The sequence below is a fragment of the Pipra filicauda genome, unplaced genomic scaffold (genome assembly GCF_003945595.2).
Source record: "Pipra filicauda isolate LSUMZ 115617 unplaced genomic scaffold, ASM394559v2 scaffold3_size10097308_pilon, whole genome shotgun sequence".
In the NCBI taxonomy this organism is placed as follows: domain Eukaryota; kingdom Metazoa; phylum Chordata; class Aves; order Passeriformes; family Pipridae; genus Pipra; species Pipra filicauda.
Window position 1 is genome coordinate 8,490,051 of NW_024104532.1, and position 18,594 is coordinate 8,508,644.

Sequence of the window (18,594 nt, forward strand, 5' to 3'; positions counted from 1 at the left end):
ACGATATGGGTCTGGTTTTATAGCTCTAGAATAAACACAGAAGAGGGCAATCACTTGGAGTATTAAAAATGGGAGCATGAATCAAAACATTTCATGAAGAAGTGCCTTGGTGTGAAGTAACAAGTCCATTCTAAGTAAGGGCCACCAGGAATGCCAACAATACCCTGGAAGACCAAGGGGAAATGTTTATACCTTAAGGGTGTTGCCTGTTGTTTAACTTGACCAACCTTGTATACTTCTGTGAATGAACCCTCTCTGTAGCCCCCGTTTACATCTGTGCACATATACAGAACTGGAGAGGGTTATTCCAATGGTTTGCAGCAGGACATACTGGCCAGGTATCTGTTGGAAAACTCAGGTTGTGCCTGAAGAGGTGGCGGAAACACCGCTGCTAGAAATCATCCCTATGAGTTCATTTGTGTATGAATTAAAACGTTTACAAAACTATTTCAGCCAATGCATTTCCAGTATTAAAGTACATATGTGCATTTGTATACAAAACTTTCCAGTACTACAGTATGTGTGTGCAGATACATATATAATGTGCCTGTGTATTCCAGTATGTGTATATATACATACTCATACATATTTTCATACTGGAATATCAGGTTGCCAACTCCAGCTCTGAAGGAGTACTATTTACCTTATTATCTTACAACTCACAGCTTTAGGATGAGACCTTCTTCTCCAAAATATTGAGTCATTCCTGTACTTTTGCTTCTGACTCCTATTCTAATGCCTCCAAATTCAAAGACTGTCAAAAATGTTCAGTGGATTTTCTAAATGGATCAAATAATACAACATCTCATTCCTCTGAAGTGAAATATCAGCTGAAATATACCATCTGTGTCATGCCCAGGTCCTACAACTTCCAACTATATACATATATATGTAAATATACACAAGCACACGCATCATTTCCACAGTCGATGAGCAGGACTCAGACCCAGAAAGGAGAGGTTCCAACTCATTAGCTCATTAAAACTTTTAGGCAATGATTCTAATAGAATCTGCTATTAATGTGTTTTATAAGTCAAATGCACATATTATCTTCCCCAAAAGCAGTACAAGCTTAACACACTTATGACATTTATGTCACTATGGGCAGGCTGTGTCAATAGCTGGCCTTGCTATCAATTGCTGAACTGATGCAATACTTCTGTTTCTTGCTCCTTTTCTTTCTGTGAGAAAAGGAGGGGCTGCTCCCCTCATGTCTCTTCCAAATTGTCTTAATGTCAGCTGCAAAGACAGGCAACATCTCTGGTGGGAAAAGAGAGAGCTGTCATTTGTGATCTGCCTGCATACTCACAGAGTCTGGATCGATCGCAGAGGTGCAAAGAGCCCCTTGCTGATGGTCTGCAGTTTGTTGTCATAAAGAGATAGCAGTTTGAGATTATGCAGACCTTGGAACGTGTTCACCCTCAGGCAGTTGATCTTATTGGCATTGAGAAGCCTGAAAACAGAGAAAAGGTTTAGAATTCGTTCATCTTGTAGTAATCAAATAAAGACAGACTGGACTTCGGGGTTAAGTCTAAGAAATTATTAATCAAGTCAACAAAGCCAACCCACATGTAAAGGGCTTCATTTTCCTCATACATTTAAAAGGTGAAAAAACAGTCAACATGAGTACTCTCATAGCTGGGGAATATACAGTGTGTACATACATCATACATGTATATATATGTGACAGTGCTAGCCATCTTAAAATATGCAAAGATCGAGGGGTTTGTATGCCCAGCCCCCTCCCAATTTGCTCAAAATTCTACACAAATATTTAAGGAAGCCTTCAGCTTAATATACACAGACACAGTAAATACTCCTCACCTTGCTATTCCATGCACCCACTCATACACAATGAGAAGAACCCTTCACACACACACCCCAGTTTTCTCTACCAGCAGCTGCCTTAAGTCCAACCGAAATTCTGGGAGTTTGAAATCTCTTGATAAGCAGTGCAGGGATAATTTGATCTGACCTGATAAGGTGGCTCTGCTTTAAGCAAGGGCTCTCCAGACTCATTGTCTAGTGATCACTTGAAGACCCTTCCAAACTCTACTGTCCTACAATTCCATGATGAACCCACTCCATTCCAGTCACACCATATCCCCGTGCAGTTGTGAAAAAGCAGCACAAAGGCAATTTAAATTATTTTTTAAAAAACACGTTTTGTACAGCTACACTAATCAGTTCAGCCAGAAAAATCTTGGACAGTACTTGTGCAAGTTTTCTTAGATCACCCAAGTGGAGTTCTGTCCTGCATAACAAGTATATACAAACCCAACAACAAGCTGGATCTCCTGCTGAGACAATCAAACACAAGAACACTTAAATTGTCACCATCATCTGCATAGGTGGTATCTTACACTCAGAAGGAAAAGAGGCAGGAAATTACCTATTCTTCTTACAAAAGCCAAAATCCATATCTTTTGACTCTCAGCCCGAGGAAAAATGGGAAATTGCAAACAATGTATGCTGTTAATTAAGTTCTCTTGGGTAGAAAATTCTTTCCTTGTCAATGAATTTGAGGGTCTGCATCATTGTGGCTCTCTACAAGGCACCACACTAATGTGAAATCAGAAGATGGATATGGTTATAGGAAAAAGGGAAAATATATCCTCTATTCCTCAGCAAACAAATGCAGCATCTTAAATACACCACTAAAAGCATGGGGAGCTCCCCTTTTCGACACACTGCACATACACCAGCAGAGACAACGGGGCAGCCTCCCAGGGAGGAAATGTGTGCTTGGCAGTTGCACATGATGCCTTTCTTTTGCTCCAAAAAGTAATTCTGAAGGTGCTTGCTCTGCCTTTGCATTCCTGAAACCTTCTGAACATGGTACACTCGTTACAGTTCTCTGCTCCTGCTGCTGTTTTGGCAGAGCCTCATCACTGCAGCCAGTGGCTCCAGCAATTGTGATGCACAGGAGATGGAGGCATACTTGAGCAGTGTGGAGAACTCCAGGAGAACAGGAATGCTCGGGAATGAGAGGCCTTCAGAGGAGAACTCACCTTTCCAGCCTACTAAAAAGTCAGTATCAATTTAGCTGAGTTCTCTCCTCTACATATTGTGGAAAATGAAGTTTGACATTATTTAAGGCAAAACCCCATAGAAGGCAATGATGGATAAATGAGGTTACATTTTTGCATGAACTAATAGCTAAAACAATTTTATGAAATCATAAGCAGCACCAGTATGACCCCTCTGAAATCTGAATTTCCGTGACACCTAATCCACACTCCCATTGGCTCCACCAGAAGTAACAGGGTAATTTTCATATTAGGCTACAGGAAACACAGCAAAGAGCAACGTCATCCCTTCCTGCTTGCTTCTTGTAGCCATTCATGTGTCCAAGCCAAAGCAATTTTCATCCTCTCTTGGTTCTCCCATATTATGCATTTCTCTTTCTGGCTTGTACAGTATCTTATCCATTAAGAACAGGTTAGCAAGGTATGAGAAGGCAGAACCAGCTACTGAGTTTTGAACAACACCCCCAAACATCCCCTTAGGATTACAAATCCTTTGATTTCTCCCCCTGTCCTTGTGCACTGGTCCCACAGTAATTTTAGGTAACACATATTAGGTTGGATAAGCTGTTCCAAGGCATCCAAAATACACAGGAAGAAAACTGAAAGCGTGTACTTCAATTTATTTTACTAGATGTTAATTGTCTTCTACTGTTATAGGGATAGTCTATGTTGCAAGCAGTACTTGCAACAAGGCATAAAGCAAAAATGAAAACAATCTCAGAAATAAGAGAATTTACAACAGAACTAAAGTTGTATTTCTACACGTGGATAACCAGGATGTCTTTTTGTGCTGCTTAAGAAGTGCAGACACAGCAGAGCTGTGCTGGGCAGATACTGTTCACTTTCTGTGCTAAGACTGGCCTTGAAGTCTAACCATCCCACTGAATAAATCCTCCCAAGCAAAGCTGACCTGGAATTGCAGTGAATACACTGGATTCAGAGTCATTCTCTCATTAGTTTCAACAAAACATGAATAAACCCAATGCTAGAAAACAGAATTCACAATGTGATGAGTTTTCCTGGCATGAATTTTCAATGACTGGGTTCATGGGGATAAAATCTGTGACATTTCCTTTAGAGCCAAATACCAAAAATGAGAGCAACTGATCCTCTATAAAGCCACAAATACAGAGGCTCACACTCTCCTTTAAGCATCAGAGGAATCTGGAACAGGAAAATGCTTGTGCAGACTGCTCAGAGGTGGGAATTAAGGTCCTACAGAGCTTTTCTGAGGTGACAACACCTATTCTGTGTATCACCCATGCAATATGTGTAGTCCCTAATCTCACCTAAAGCAAAAAACTGTGAGAAAGCAGAATAAATCATCCCTAAATTTTTTCTCCTCCTACTTACTGTGAGTTAGATGACGACTTTTGGCCAGAAGCATTAAGGTTCATTTTCCTTTAAAACCCCTCAGTTGTTTTAAAGTATCTCCTCTGTGGATATTCCCCTCGATAAATTCCAGTTCTTTGTTTAATCTTTCTTCACCAACCCAGCCCCCCTAATGGCATCTAATTATTAATTAGGTATACAAGGCTTGCCTCACATGGAGCTAAAAGTGGCTATAAGAGGGTTTTTTTTAAACTAACACAAAGGCAGATGAGAAAAACATATTCCAGGAAACAGAAACACTGAACCAGTCTGTAAAACATACTAAGGGTTCCTTTTATTGGACTTACACCAAGAGAAAGCACAGCACTAAAAGCTGAGTCTTACTTTAGCAGGAATTACATGGTATTTATTTTGCACCAATTCATGCTGCAAGTAAATTCCACTCATTTTCCTATTTTGTTATCAGCTTGATTGGATGAGAGTTACACACAGCCTCCAGATGTGGGGCGGTATTCAAAGGGAGGTTAAAAATTCAAGCAGAAATAAAACCGCCTGCTGCCCAGAGGGATGATGGATTATTAACCCAAGTCTCCATTTTCATCCCTCTGGATATGTTAAAAACATGAAGAAACCTCTCTCAAGCCTTGGACCACCACAGAATACAGGAGGATGGTTAAAGACCTTGTGGTTTACACGCCATTGAGAGCAGTGAGCTGAGCAGAGCACTATTACAATTCCGTGAACCCATTTCCTGAAAAAGTGGATTTGTCCACACACACTGAAATAATAACGTGTTTCAGCTAAGCCCTTGAAATGGATGTGCACTGAATTGGCTCTGTAATTGTATCAGCTGCTCATAAGCACCATCTGCATAATTAAGATGGTCCCGTAATTGAATTATATGCCCAAGCACAGTTTCAAGTGATTAACATTTAAATAACATTCTGAACTCCAAACCCAAAATGATTGAAAAAATTGGTTTTTAAGAGCAAATGGGAATGTTTATATGGCTTTTACCCCTAGGAATGTTTACATTTTTATCTCAGTGAAGTCAAGTAATCAAACTATCAGCAAATAACCACACAACTTGGAGAATCAAACAGCAGCCGAGCAACTTTGCACAGGCTGGGGACTGCAGGCTGGTCTCTGGTGCAAGGGGATGGACCAGGAACCACCCAAGGTACATCACTGAGCCAAAAACAAAATGCCAGGGAGAAAAGCTTCACAGAGGCACCAAAAAAACTTCTCCTCCTCTTTCAGTAGCTTTGTGTTTTGACAGCAGCGACAACATGATGAGAATGAAAATGTTTGGCATCCTGTGAACTGGCTGGCACATCCCACATGCCAGACTCCACTGGGGAAAATGAGAACTCACCAGAAAAAGGCAGATATAAAAGGCAGAGGAGGCTTGTTTGGAAAAGGAGAACTGGGTAACAGTTTTGCATGGGTAAGAGGAGAATACAAATTGAACAGACGTGACCTTTATAGAAAATCAATAGCCAAAAGTTTCACCTACAGTCAAAGGCACTATAGGGCAGCAAGGAAAGAACTCTCAGCAGGAACTTTTCCTTAGGATATACAACACATGGCACAGGAAGTCAAAAAAACAAATCAGCATGTATTTTTCAGCATTTTCTCCTGACATTCTTAGGGAACCAAGTGTCATCTTTGATTTAACACGACTTAACACGGGAGAGCAGCTCAAGTGTCAATATGGCAACATCCAGTCAAGTACTTGGTCAGCCCAGCAGTCAAGGACAAGCAACATCTAACGACAGAAATGTGTGTGCCCCTGCTTACTTATTGGCAAAATAATTATATTAGGTTTCAGGAATGTTTTAAACTGGCCTGAACTGTCAGGGAACATTCTGATTGCCTCCCACTGTGTCAAGATACTTAGACATCTACTAAAATTTACATTTTCTAATGTGATGACTGACCACTGAAGAGTCTGTCAGTGCTTCAATTGATAATAACCAGTGTGAAATCATCATCATGCTTGCTTGAAACAGCTTCAAGTGTTTCTCCATGTTCAGGAAGCTGGATGATGGTGATGACAAATTTATTCAAAGTAAATTAAAAAGAAAAAGTCACAAGCTGATAATGAGCCGAGAAGGAAGCACGGAGTCTGACAGTCCTGTTCTGGAGAGATTTTAAAGAAAGATTTCAATTCTGATCCAAAAAACTGCAACTCCAGCTGAACACCATCCATAAAACAACCCTGTGGTACTCCTGTTACTACCTGGAGAATTATAAGCACGTGTTGTCACAGCACCCAGACTTCTGTTATTTAAAATTCAGTATTGTCTAACTTGTGCCTGCTGATAAGGTCACAGCTGATGCCAGATAACCACATGATAATTCAGATGCACCAAAGAATGAACACATTTTATCAACTTTCTACACTATCAGGAAGTTAATTCCCCATGTTCTGATAAGCAGGAGAGTTTCTGTCAGGTGGGTCCAGCTCGGAGCACTGGCGTCAGAGGAACTAATGAATTCCACACTGACGTAGGAACAAGTGGTTGTTTTGGGAACCTGCATCAGCCAGGCTGCACAAGTGGCACAGAAAAGGCAGATGCTCTTGCAGTCTTTCATTAGTGCTTGACTGTAATTGTATTCCTGAGTCTGGCAGATGCTGTTCCCTCACTTTAACAGCAGTTATTGAGTTTAGTAACATTATCACAATAGCAGCCTAAATGCAGAAATCTGAAGGAAAAAACCTTGAGGCAAATGGCTGGAAAACAATTCTAAAGCTACTAAATAGGTCTGTGCAGAGAGTGTTCTGTCCTGGACTAAAAGGATGAGTGTAGCCAGAAATATTCAGAGTTATCAAGAGAAAAGCTCATACGTCATTTTACTATGAATTTGGATTCACAGAACCCAGAAACGACACAGGTTGCAAAGGACCTTCAGGTCACCTGGTCTGAACCTCACTCAAAGGTGATTCGTTCATAGTTAATGCAGACATGTGCTTTATCTGAGAAATAATTATTTCACCAGATCACAGGATAATTCAGAATTGCAGGAAGCTTGAATGGTTTCTTGTCTTGTTAGACTGCCAAAACAGGATGAGCTCTAAGGTCACACCAGGTTGCTCAGAGCTCTATTCAGCTTGGTCTTTAAAGTCTTCAAGGACAGAGAATGCACAACTTTCTGGGCAGCCTAATCCAACTACTTGACACTGCTGTGAAAACATTGTCCCCTTACACGTGGTCAGAAGGTCTCTTTTTTAACTGCCTGTTGTCTTTCTTCATGAGAAAATTGAAGAACTCCACAGAGCATGATGATTTTAAACATCACTTAAAGCCCAGATCACTATGGGGAGGAGAAGAGACTACGGTGCTATAAAGAACTTGTAAATGGAAAACTGTAATTTCTTTATTCTGACATTTGTATGCTATTTACACAGCTGTTTAATGACACTTATCTATACAACAGTATAATGTAAACAATGCCAAATACTGGAATTGATGTACTTTCTTTTTTTTTTTAATTACATGTATGGGTTTGTGCATCTCTGGATTGTCTTTGAGTTTCTAATGAGCCCCCTAATGAGTATACAATAAATAATAGGTAGATCCTGTTTTAAGGTCTTCAGTAGTGGGATTCAATTTACAGTTACAAATCAAGACAACCACTTCAAACTTGGCAAATTTGTCATGGAGATATTTTCCAAGCAACCTAGCCAGAAAAGAGATGGGAGTACCAATTATCTGCTTATTCATACCAGGAGAACCAGCATAAAAAGCAAGCTAAAAAAGAGAATAACTCAAACCAAAATTTGACCAGTTGAATTTTGGGAAGACTGATAACAGCAGTTCCTGAAAGTGCACACGTGACTTGGCACTTCACACAAGTCTACTTTAAGTAAAGGTCAGCTGAAGTTGTAAATATTAGACCTAGTTCCAATTTTAACCCAGGTTAGCTGAGTGACAATTTTTCGCCACTTTTGAAGTTATTTTATCTGTCAATATGTCAAACTCCATCCACCAATATTATTGGTCTTTTACAACTGCAGTGTTGAGTTTTCCCTAATGATCAGAATGTTAGCTGAAAGAGGAGAAGGCTGTAAGATTTTGGCTTTTGGCTTTGCTTTCTGAGAGAGGAATACAACAAACCTCTGATTTTGATGTATCTGTACCCCAGGAGTAGACCCACATTTAGCAACATCAAAACAGAGCCCACTGGGGGGATTCTTTCTTGCTCACTAAGCCATGGGGATCACAACTGTAAGGTTTAGGATCAACACGCCCGAGCGCTTTATGATTGGTAACTATGCAAAGTAAATTTCCTCAAGGAGAAGGATTTATTGAAAACTGATACTTGCCAGACATTTGAAAAATGAGACCTCACCCCCCATATTATTCTGCTACACAGTGTCTTTAAGCAGCAGAGATTTTATGATACCTCCTCGTTCCAGGAAACGGAGCCCTGCGAAGCACACGGCGCAGGGCTGTAATAAAAAGGCTCCCAGAATGTTTGTTTTAATCTGGTTGCAGAGGGTGTATCGCTTAGCTGTGACAAATGCTGGCTCACAAAGTCAGTGCCCGTCACCCCCAGCTCACCGCAGGACTGGGCAGGAGCGGTCAGTGTTCCCTGTCAGGAGCGGTCAGTGTTCCCTGTCACAGCGCTGCTGAGAGAGAGGGAGCTGCTCGGTGCTGTGCTCTGCCCCCTGTGCAGTGACTGGCAGGCACGCTGGCAAACTCAAGGGCTCCTGAAAGAGCTGGTCCACATTCCAGGGAAGTTGAAAGACAGGTGAGCAGGACATTTAAATATGTTCCCGTTTCCAGACAGACCGAGGTCAGGCTGAAGGGCTCCTGGACAGGAGTTCAAACTGCCTGCAGCAAACGGTTACTTGAAAACTTCCACCTTAAACTGGAGCCCTCGCCATTCTTTTGGTATTCAAATGCAAGATACACAAACAATGTTAATTAATCAAACATTATTTCACGGCTTGGACGGATTGCTCCCCCAGTGAAAGTTTCAGTTCACTGTATATGAAAAATCAAACCCCTAAAAAATCAGACTCCAGTTATCCTTTTCTGGAAAAAAAGTATAGCTCTCTCAAATGCAAAATGACCTAAAATTCTCAGAAGACACTGGATCCAACCTGCTGAAAAGAAAGTATGAGGACAGGGTACAGTAGCTACAGCAGCTTTCTAGCATCCTCTCCCTGGGCAACTTCAAACAGGATATGGAAAACTACTTGGTCCAAGAAAGGCTCCTGCTCCACAGAAGAGATGTGCAGTCAGACTGTAGAATGATGTTTGCTGCTGTGTTAGGCACAACTCCATATTTAGGAAGACTTAATATTTGTGAAATCAGCAATTTAACAAAAACTCAATTGCAATTAATTCTGTGGGGAATGTCAACTACTTAAGACAGCTAATTATAATGAAAACTTCATCAGCAACATTTTGTATTAACCCCATAGGGTTTAAGAAAAAAAACAACAAGAAAAACAACAAGGAAACCACCACCCCTTATTATCTAACCATGCCTAGTTATTTTCCTGCCAAATACAGTATCACACTGGCTTACCCACCTCTGTCTTCTATGACAGAAACACAGAATGGTAAGATCAGCCAGGTGGTCTAAAACTTTTTCCAAATTAACGTCCCACTCACCCAAGTCAAAGAGGGCAGTTTAAGGTGCCACCAGGTCTGAGCTGAGTGTCACTTTACCCAGCTATGGGTCTCCTGACATCAGAAGCACAGTCTGCAGATGTAAGGCACTTACACGGGACAATTCAGCCAAAATACAAGTGGAATAATTTGGGCCTATATTGTGACTATTTTTAAACACAAGGATAATGACATTTCTGAGAAATTCTGATGAGTCTTATCCAAAATAATTAATAAGACTATTCTCCTTTCTGCAATTTCACAGTGATTTTTTTTTTCCTTCTATATAATACAGGACCCACAGGGACTCCCTTTTTCTCATTGTGTTCTGCTTCACCATAACACTTTCAAGAATCCTTCTGCTCCAGCTCAGGAAATCAGACAGGCTACCAGGATACCTTAATCAGAGCGTTCTTATCAGTGTGTCTCCAGACTAATAAGAAGAAATCCAATCTAGTGCCCACTGAACACTAAATTAGATCTAATCACAGGGCACTCTTCCAATTCTTCAACAGCAGGTCTAGGACCAACGAATGCCATTTATTTTTTTAGTACCCATTAAAATACTACAAGCAATCTCATAACAGCTGCTTCAAAGCCACAATCAGAAAAGTGTGCAAACATCTGTTTGCATTTAAAGGATGATCATTCAGTGCTCTCCTTGCCAAAAGATACTTTACATTCAAACACTTTCAAAGACCCTGAAAGGCTTCAGTATCAATGCTCTGGAAATCCCATAATAGGGCAACCTACTTAGATCTTCTCAGCTTGAGAATGTTTAAATGGTTGAAGCACAACCCCTTTCAATGGTTCTGGTTCTCTGGCATGTAGGTTTTATCTCCTTTACAATAAGGCATCACTTGAACTGAAATTCTGACTGGAAAATTACTTCATCTTGGCTGAAATATATACAGGACTATAGTATAAAGGTCTTGAAAATTGTTTAACGCCTTGTGCACAAGTTCTAGACCCTTATTTTTGTAGGACACTGTGATCCATGTGGTGAGTTGGGTTTTTTTTCTATTATTTTTTTTTCCTACTGGGAAAGATCCTATCTGTAAAGTGTCCTGGGTTAGACAGAGCAACTGTATCACTTCAAACCTGTAACCATGAAACATTTAGGGCGAAGGACTATCATAAGGCTCAGACAAGGACTAACCTGCTGGTTACCTCTGCTCATACCCAGTCCCAGCTCCTCAGCACTCTCAGTTACTGCCCTCCCACGTGGCAAACCATCTCCTCCTTAAATACACAGTCTCCTCTTGCTGCCCATGGAGACACTGAGTTACAACAAACTTGTGAGGTGTGGGCCAGGAGAAAGGAAAGGAGCTGCCAGAAGGTGTGTGTGCCAAAGGGGAAGATAAAATGGTTGGCAGCGTGAGCAGGAGATGAACAGCTCCCACTGCTGCAGCTCAGGGGCTGTCACAGCCAAACCACAGCTGCTCTCACTTGTCCTTGTCTAGAACAGGGTGGTCCATGTTTGCAATTAAGATCTTATGGATAAATTACACGTCTGAGTAGTCCTTCCCTTAACATACAGAGCAACTATTTCATTTTACTTCTTTGGCTTTGCTCATGGATTTCCAACCTAAACCTATGCTTACTTTTATACAGCACGATAAGGATGGCAAAGACTGCAATCACAGAGTGACAGCCCCAGTGACAATCATGAACTTCTGGATATTCATTGCTGGCTATGTCAAGATCATCAGAGAGGCTTAAAATAACGTGTCCAGAAGGTACATTATATTCTATATTTTATATGATTTATTGTTTGGGAGCTGAGTGCTGCTTGTCATATAAACCAGAATCGATTAATTTATGACATATCACCTTTATGATATGGCATCTGCAGTCATTCTGACTGCATCATCCATGATGGTAATCAGAACATTAGGAATACACATTAAACTCACTTCACTTCTGCTCCCTCTACTGTCTGGCTGATGATTCCCTTCTCTTTGAAGGAGCTACTGGTTCCCAATGTGATTATGGAGACAGGAGTGAAATTTGCAATTTCACATTTGGTTTAGGAAATTTTTTCTGCTACATTAATATGCACTGAACATATACAACTTCCCCTGATCATGTTAAATCACACATGGCATAAAACCCTCAAATCACAATATATTGTGAAATCATTTCCCCCGCAGCTAAGCCGCTTTTGACGTAAGAAGAAGATGGAGCTGAGCAGGAGCTGCAACAATCAGATCTTTCACAGTGCCCTTTCTGTGCAGGTACTGGCAGCACAGCCCTCAAGGATCCAGACATTCAACCACAAGTGCTAAATGTGTAAAAACAATCAGATGGCATCCCCACCCACGCATCAGCCGGTGACCAAATTTCCTTTCTTGGACTTCACTGCCTCTCTCATTTCCTCCCCACACTCAAATCCTCTGTGTCTATTACCCATTATACACACTGTGCTATAAAACTGTTGACACCTCCCTTTCTTTTTTTTTCAGCCCTTGCCTCCCTCTCGCCTGACACAGACACAACAGACTAGCACATCCCAGTGAGTTTGCAGGGGAAAAGGTGGTGATATTAATGTCAGAAGCTGAAAAAACCAGTAAATCTAGCTAGTCTGTAAAATAAAGGAGAGGAAGGGATCATACTCACAGCAGCTGCAGAGACACAAGATCATCAAAAAGGCCCTGGGGAATCTCCGTGATCTTGTTTCCATAGAGCACTCTGCAAGATTCAGGAAGACAAAATAAATCTTAAATAACAGCCCAGTTTAGTGTCCTCCCACATCTCTGCATTATCATCTTTATTGATCTTGTGCACCATGCCCAGGATCTGTGGGCATTTCATTTAACCACTGATCTCATTTTCTTTTCAGAGAGCACATGGTATTAAATGAGTCGTTATGATTCAGGCTTCGTCTGGTGTTGGAAAGCATTTCTAATGTAGAAACTGGACATCATCCAAAATCTGTATCTGAAATATTTTTCATTCTGTTAAGGGATTTTTTTTTTTTCACCCTTTTTAGAAATATTTTAACCACTGAAAGGCACATTGTCTGATGCAAAAACCTAGAATTCCGCTCAGCAATACTGAATTTAAAAGCCAGGGAGCACAAGCCGGTTGTAGATAAAATTTCATATAACTGAGTCTCTTAAGATACAGTAATTGGCATGAAATGTGACACAGGCATCATTGGATAAAATATTATGGCTTCACCAGCTGCTGTTACCATTTCAACGAGCTAATATAAAGAAATTTATCCTGAACTGGAAGTAGACATGTATTTCAGAAACTCAAAAATAATTTAGGCATGGCTTAGTTATAAAAATCAGTAAAGCTTTAATAATAAAAATGAGAGTCACTGTATATATTTATTCAACCATAAATATATGACCTGGTATCCACGATTCAGTTTCAATATTAAAAAGTATTTCATTTTTAATGGAAAAATGCACATATATCATCCTCAGGAAACTGAACTAAAGGGGAAAAGGGACAGAAGCACCATTATGCTGAGATGTGCTACCCAGTGATCAGAACAAAATCACGTTTGACAGAACACCTGAATTTCAATCATGGCTGAAGTATTTACTCATGTCATTACTGCAAGTTGGTAACATTTGTCAAAACCAGAAAGTGCGTGAGGAGCTTCCGTGGGTCCTGGGAAAAGGGAAGATGATTAGGGTCCCTCTGAAAATATTTTCCCTTACCTAAACATTTTAATAGACTTCAAATTGGGCAAAACAGTATTTATGTAATTCCTATGCCCTGCACAGGACATGGTAAATGGTTATAAACCAGCTCATGCCAAAACTTTGGTGCTTATGTGCCACTAAACTGGTTAATTCCCTAACTTTTTCATGTGGAACAATATCCTAGCAATGAATCAAACAGCCATGTGAGGCTTGAATGCTGGCTGAAATCCTGCAATTACCCTGTCTTACAACATTTGAAATATTATGAAGAGTTGGACATATTGAAAAACAAACTCCCTGGCATGACAGACCTCTTCCAATACCCTCTGGCCCTCCCAGAGCATCACCACTTCAGTTTACTCTTCATCAGTCACTGCAAGTCTATCACCCCTGGGGGAGCCTTCCCAGATCAGCTCATTTCTGAGCCTCAATAAAATGAATCTAAATAAAATAACACCACTTAAATATGAAAATCCAAACTTGAAACTTCATTTTTCATTACTTTCGCAGTCTAGCAGGAACTGAAGTGCTACCCAAGAAACCAGTGATCACCCAGCATTATATTTTCTCTAAACAAATGTGACATAATTTCTCTTTATCTATTGCAGAGTCAGGAGGTTGGCTTTTAATGTGCTGTTCCAGTGACTGTATTCTGTGGGTAATGAATGCTTGTAAATCTTCCTAATTGTTTCTTAACTTCAGCTTCAGAAGACACACACAATTTCCTACTTCAACAAAATTTCATGCAAGTCACACAGACTTTTATACTCTACCCAAAGCTAGAGAGAAATGGTGGCTGAACTTTGAGAGGTTCAACAGGACCATTTAGATGCAGATTCAAACTATGGGAGAACATTCAAGTCACTGAATTTCACTGGGCTCTGAACCAACATGTGAGTGGCTGACTCACAGACTTTTTTAACTGATGTGTGCACCTGTATCAAGAAGCAAAAGCAAAACCTCTGCAAATAAAATATTTGTAAAAGGTTAAAACATTAATTTAATGCCCACAGAATCCAGTTTACACTCATTTCACTTTCCAGTCTTTCTGAAAGATGATTTCTTTAGCAAGCACATCATCTGCATATCGAGTTCAGTTTACGAGCTCTGAGGTGTTTGAGGAACATCTTCCTTAGTTTGGGAAATAGCAGGATCATCAACAGTGATCAATAATGCAGAATAGTCTATCATATAAGAAGGAGTTGAGAATATAAACTTTACAGAATGCCCATGGAAAGTAAAACCATCCCCACTCCAGCCTAAGGGTTATTTTGGCTGCAGAAGTAAAAACACTTATGGAAAGTAAACCCTTAAAGAAATCCCCACTCACACGCAGTGCAGTTGTTACCCATGGTACGACTGAATGCAAAATAAGACTCTCAGAGTAATTCCTTCATTTAATTTTAATGTAAGAGTCAGAAGGTCAGAGTGCAGTGTGTCACTGAATTTTAAACCTTGGACGTGTTTATACATCCCCTTTATTATTTTCAGCAAAATAAAACAGATTAAAATAGCTTATAAAATAAAAACAAAGCTTCGATTTTTAGAAGCCGTGAAAGGGAAAATAAGCATTTCCCAACCTAATTGGGCTTATGTGCATGTGGCACATTAACACTGGAACAGATTAACAGCTAAACAAAAGTCAGTATGAGAGCTCATATTCTTGTCTCTAATTCATATTCATGTTCAGCACTACCCAGAGCCAAATTAGTTAATGCCACGTGTGCCTGCCATGGCAGGGCTGCAGGGAGAGGCAAAGAGGTGGGGAGATCCCAATGCACTGCACCCCATTTCTGGAGTTCCTTATGACCACTTGCTCTAAGAAAAAGCACAGAAAACTCGCTTTCCTCAGAGTTCTCTTTTTTTTTTCTGTTTAAGACAGAAAAATCATCCTCATCCTCATCCCAATGAACATGACACTGGTCAGGTTCTGCCAGGAACTATTACTGCAGCACTCTCCTCTCCTCCTGCCAGCTGCCCATCACACTGGCCAGCACCTCAACATTCCCAGAACTGCAGCTCTGGGGGAAAAAGAAACCAAACAAAAACCCCTAATAAAAAACAAACAAACAAAAAAAAAAAAAAAAAAAAAAAAAAAAAAAAAACCAAAACCAAACAAACAAACAAACAAAAAAAAACCAAACAAAAAAAACAAACAAACAACCCAACTTCAAACTGCCATATAAAGGGAAACACAGCCAAATCAACTCAAGAACTTCATTTAAATCTTCAACAAGTTTACCAGCAGAGATAAATTACAGCAGATCTGCCCATGGCATTACAAGTTCTAAAAATGCATGTTCACTTGCAGCCCTCACACATGTTGCAGGACATGCAGGTGGCCTGGTTAAAGTGCAGGCTTGGCACAGGAACACGACCCTTCTCCCATCCCAGAGCACCTGAAATGTTAGACTCAAAATATTTTCTTATTAAAAATACACTAACAAGGTTAATACGTAATAAAAATCAAATTAGCTCAGCAATTGGTGCCAATAGACAGCGAATCAGTGAATTAGAACAACTTTTATTAGAACACCAAAAAATTACGAAAACTTTTACTGCGCTCCTGATTTTTCATTTGCTTCTCAACTTTAGGAGACCAAACGAGCCCCAGGCCTGACAAATATGACACCACATAAAGCACAGACCCCTGGCAGCACTGTGAGCATTGGAGGAGATCCCTGGAAGAAGCACCCTAAAGAGTTACTACGGATCTGCAAGAAGAAATTATACAAATATATAACAGCCATAATGAGGCGTTATGTTTCTTCAGCCTGGTTCTGGCATCGTATTTCAATATTCCCCCAACAATGCATCTATTCCAAGACACAATTAGATATTAAATTTCCAGTTAAATAATTAATTGTTACTACTAAACTTCAGGTTTTGCAGATTAATCCAACGGATGTTGTAAGTAGTTAAAAATAAAGATTAAACGGTGGAAATAGTCACTGCATGGCTTCATGTAGAGGCCTGGGACACACCAGACAAAGGAAGCACTGGAAGCACACATAACCACAACTGTGTTTTCTTGGATGAGAAGGTAATTAAGCCTGCATCCAACCTTCAGCAGCAGGGTCTGGAAACAAAATTCTCAGTGATTCTTCACAGTCTCTATCCATTCTGACCCCTTGAACAATTTTAAAAGGAAGGAATTTGCACTGACTTTACCAACGGGGGTACCCTCCCTTTCATGCTCACTGAAGTTTAACGTGCCACCTTCAAGGGTTTCAAACAATAATTGCTGTGTTGTCTCTATTTTGCAGTTCTCAGCCCACCTTACTTACAAACGTAGCTGCAATTTAGCTGCTTCATTAAGTCAGATCACAGAATACTGAGATGTTTTTTTTCCCTTGAAGGTGATACAGAGATTTTTGGGGTATGAAAGCCTAGCACAGAATCCCTTACTTTAGACCATATGGTTTCCAGCTAAGTGTTCCTTTATTTTGGCTTGGCTGAAACATTCTTACTGAAGTGTCAAATTGTGACTTTATGCAATGTCTTTTTCAGTCCTCAGAATGCTTTTAACTTTCCTTCAGACTGTGAAAACAATTCTTGCTAGGAAGAATTATATTTCCCAAGCTATGTACAATGGCACAGGTTCAATAAGAATCCAAGTTTTCAAAAGAGGAGGAATTGATAGGGATAAAAACAGCAATAAATTTCTAATATCTGAAAGAAACTTAGACATGTAATTTTTTTCCCCCTGCACTATTTCATATTTCTTCAGAACAAGTTAAGCTAAATAAATCACAGTAAAACTATCCAAAGCAATTTGTTACCTTAAAATAAGTTTGGCAGTTATTGCAATAGACAGTGTTTTATTGCAGATTTCAAATCACCATGAATGACACCTCATACATCATCATCCAGGAGATGATGGTCTAAATGGGACTGCTATGTCAAAACCTAAGCTGTCTCTTGTCTTTGTGCCCAGGCTGATCTAAGCTTTTAAAGTGTTCCCTAGCTTAATTCAGTATATGAACAAAACCAAAGGAATTCTCCCTCTGCAGTGGTCTAAAATTTATTCATGCAGTTTAACACCCTGAAGGCTTAGACTATTTTGTCATATCTCATAAAATGTCCCCAGACAGTCTGGACATGGCCTTCCAAACCTACATTTGTGGGAAGTTTACGGACCCCAAGAACAACATTCATCTTTGATCCTATTAACAATAACCAAATGCTGATACAATCCTCTCACTGATATTAGACAGATTTCAAGCTGATTAAATGAAAAATTAATTTACTTCAGAAAGTGCATGCAGCAATTTTGAAACATGAAACTCTTCCTAATTTGGCCCCTGTGCTCTGGGCTGAGTCATTACCCACCCAGCTCCAGCACAGGGCGATGCTCACCATGGAACACAAACACCAAGCACTACAAACTCAGCATTTCTCAAACTTCTGCTTAAAAATTCAGATAGCACATTCTTTTACAAGCAACCAATCTCGCCACACTTCTCAGTGCAAGGGTACTGGTTGCTCTCGTGTTTATATGGAAAGAAGCATTGGATGGCAAGACTAAACCCTCCAACATGAAAGCCATGGCCACATTACTGATTTTTTAGATTCAAATAATTCTAATTATTCGTCTCTCATCTTGGATATTTCCTATGGTCCAAGTGCTGCAGCATCACAACATCTCACAGCCTTCACCATATGCACCACACTACGATCTCTCTAAGACAAAGAAGTACTTCCAGCTTTTCAAGAGGGGAGACTTTGCCAGAGAAAAGCAGTTATTTGCCCAGCAGCTGTCACTGATATTATGCACTGTAACTTCTTCCTCCTAAATCCCACAGTGGCATTTTTAAGACAAAGGCCCTTTTTCTCAGTCCTTGGTCCACAACACTCTCCATTCCCTGCCATGGTTTTACAGCAACCTCTCCACAACTCTGTTCTCCCAAACCCAGAGCATGGATCTTACTGCAGCCCCAGTTT

The 18,594-nt window shown here is 40.2% G+C and overlaps 1 protein-coding gene across 3 annotated transcripts in view; it reads right to left on the minus strand.

Annotated features, from left to right (window-relative positions):
• The window catches only part of SLIT3 (slit guidance ligand 3), a 479,094-nt gene that overhangs the window by 130,364 nt on the left and 330,136 nt on the right, over positions 1-18,594 (minus strand). For all 3 annotated transcript variants that reach the window (XM_027722165.2, XM_027722164.2, XM_039385199.1), the window contains 2 exons: positions 12,608-12,679; positions 1,310-1,453 (listed from right to left, as the gene is read on the minus strand). In XM_027722165.2, coding sequence (XP_027577966.2) covers positions 1,310-1,453; positions 12,608-12,679 — 216 coding nt within the window. The remainder of the gene's footprint in view (positions 1-1,309; positions 1,454-12,607; positions 12,680-18,594) is intronic.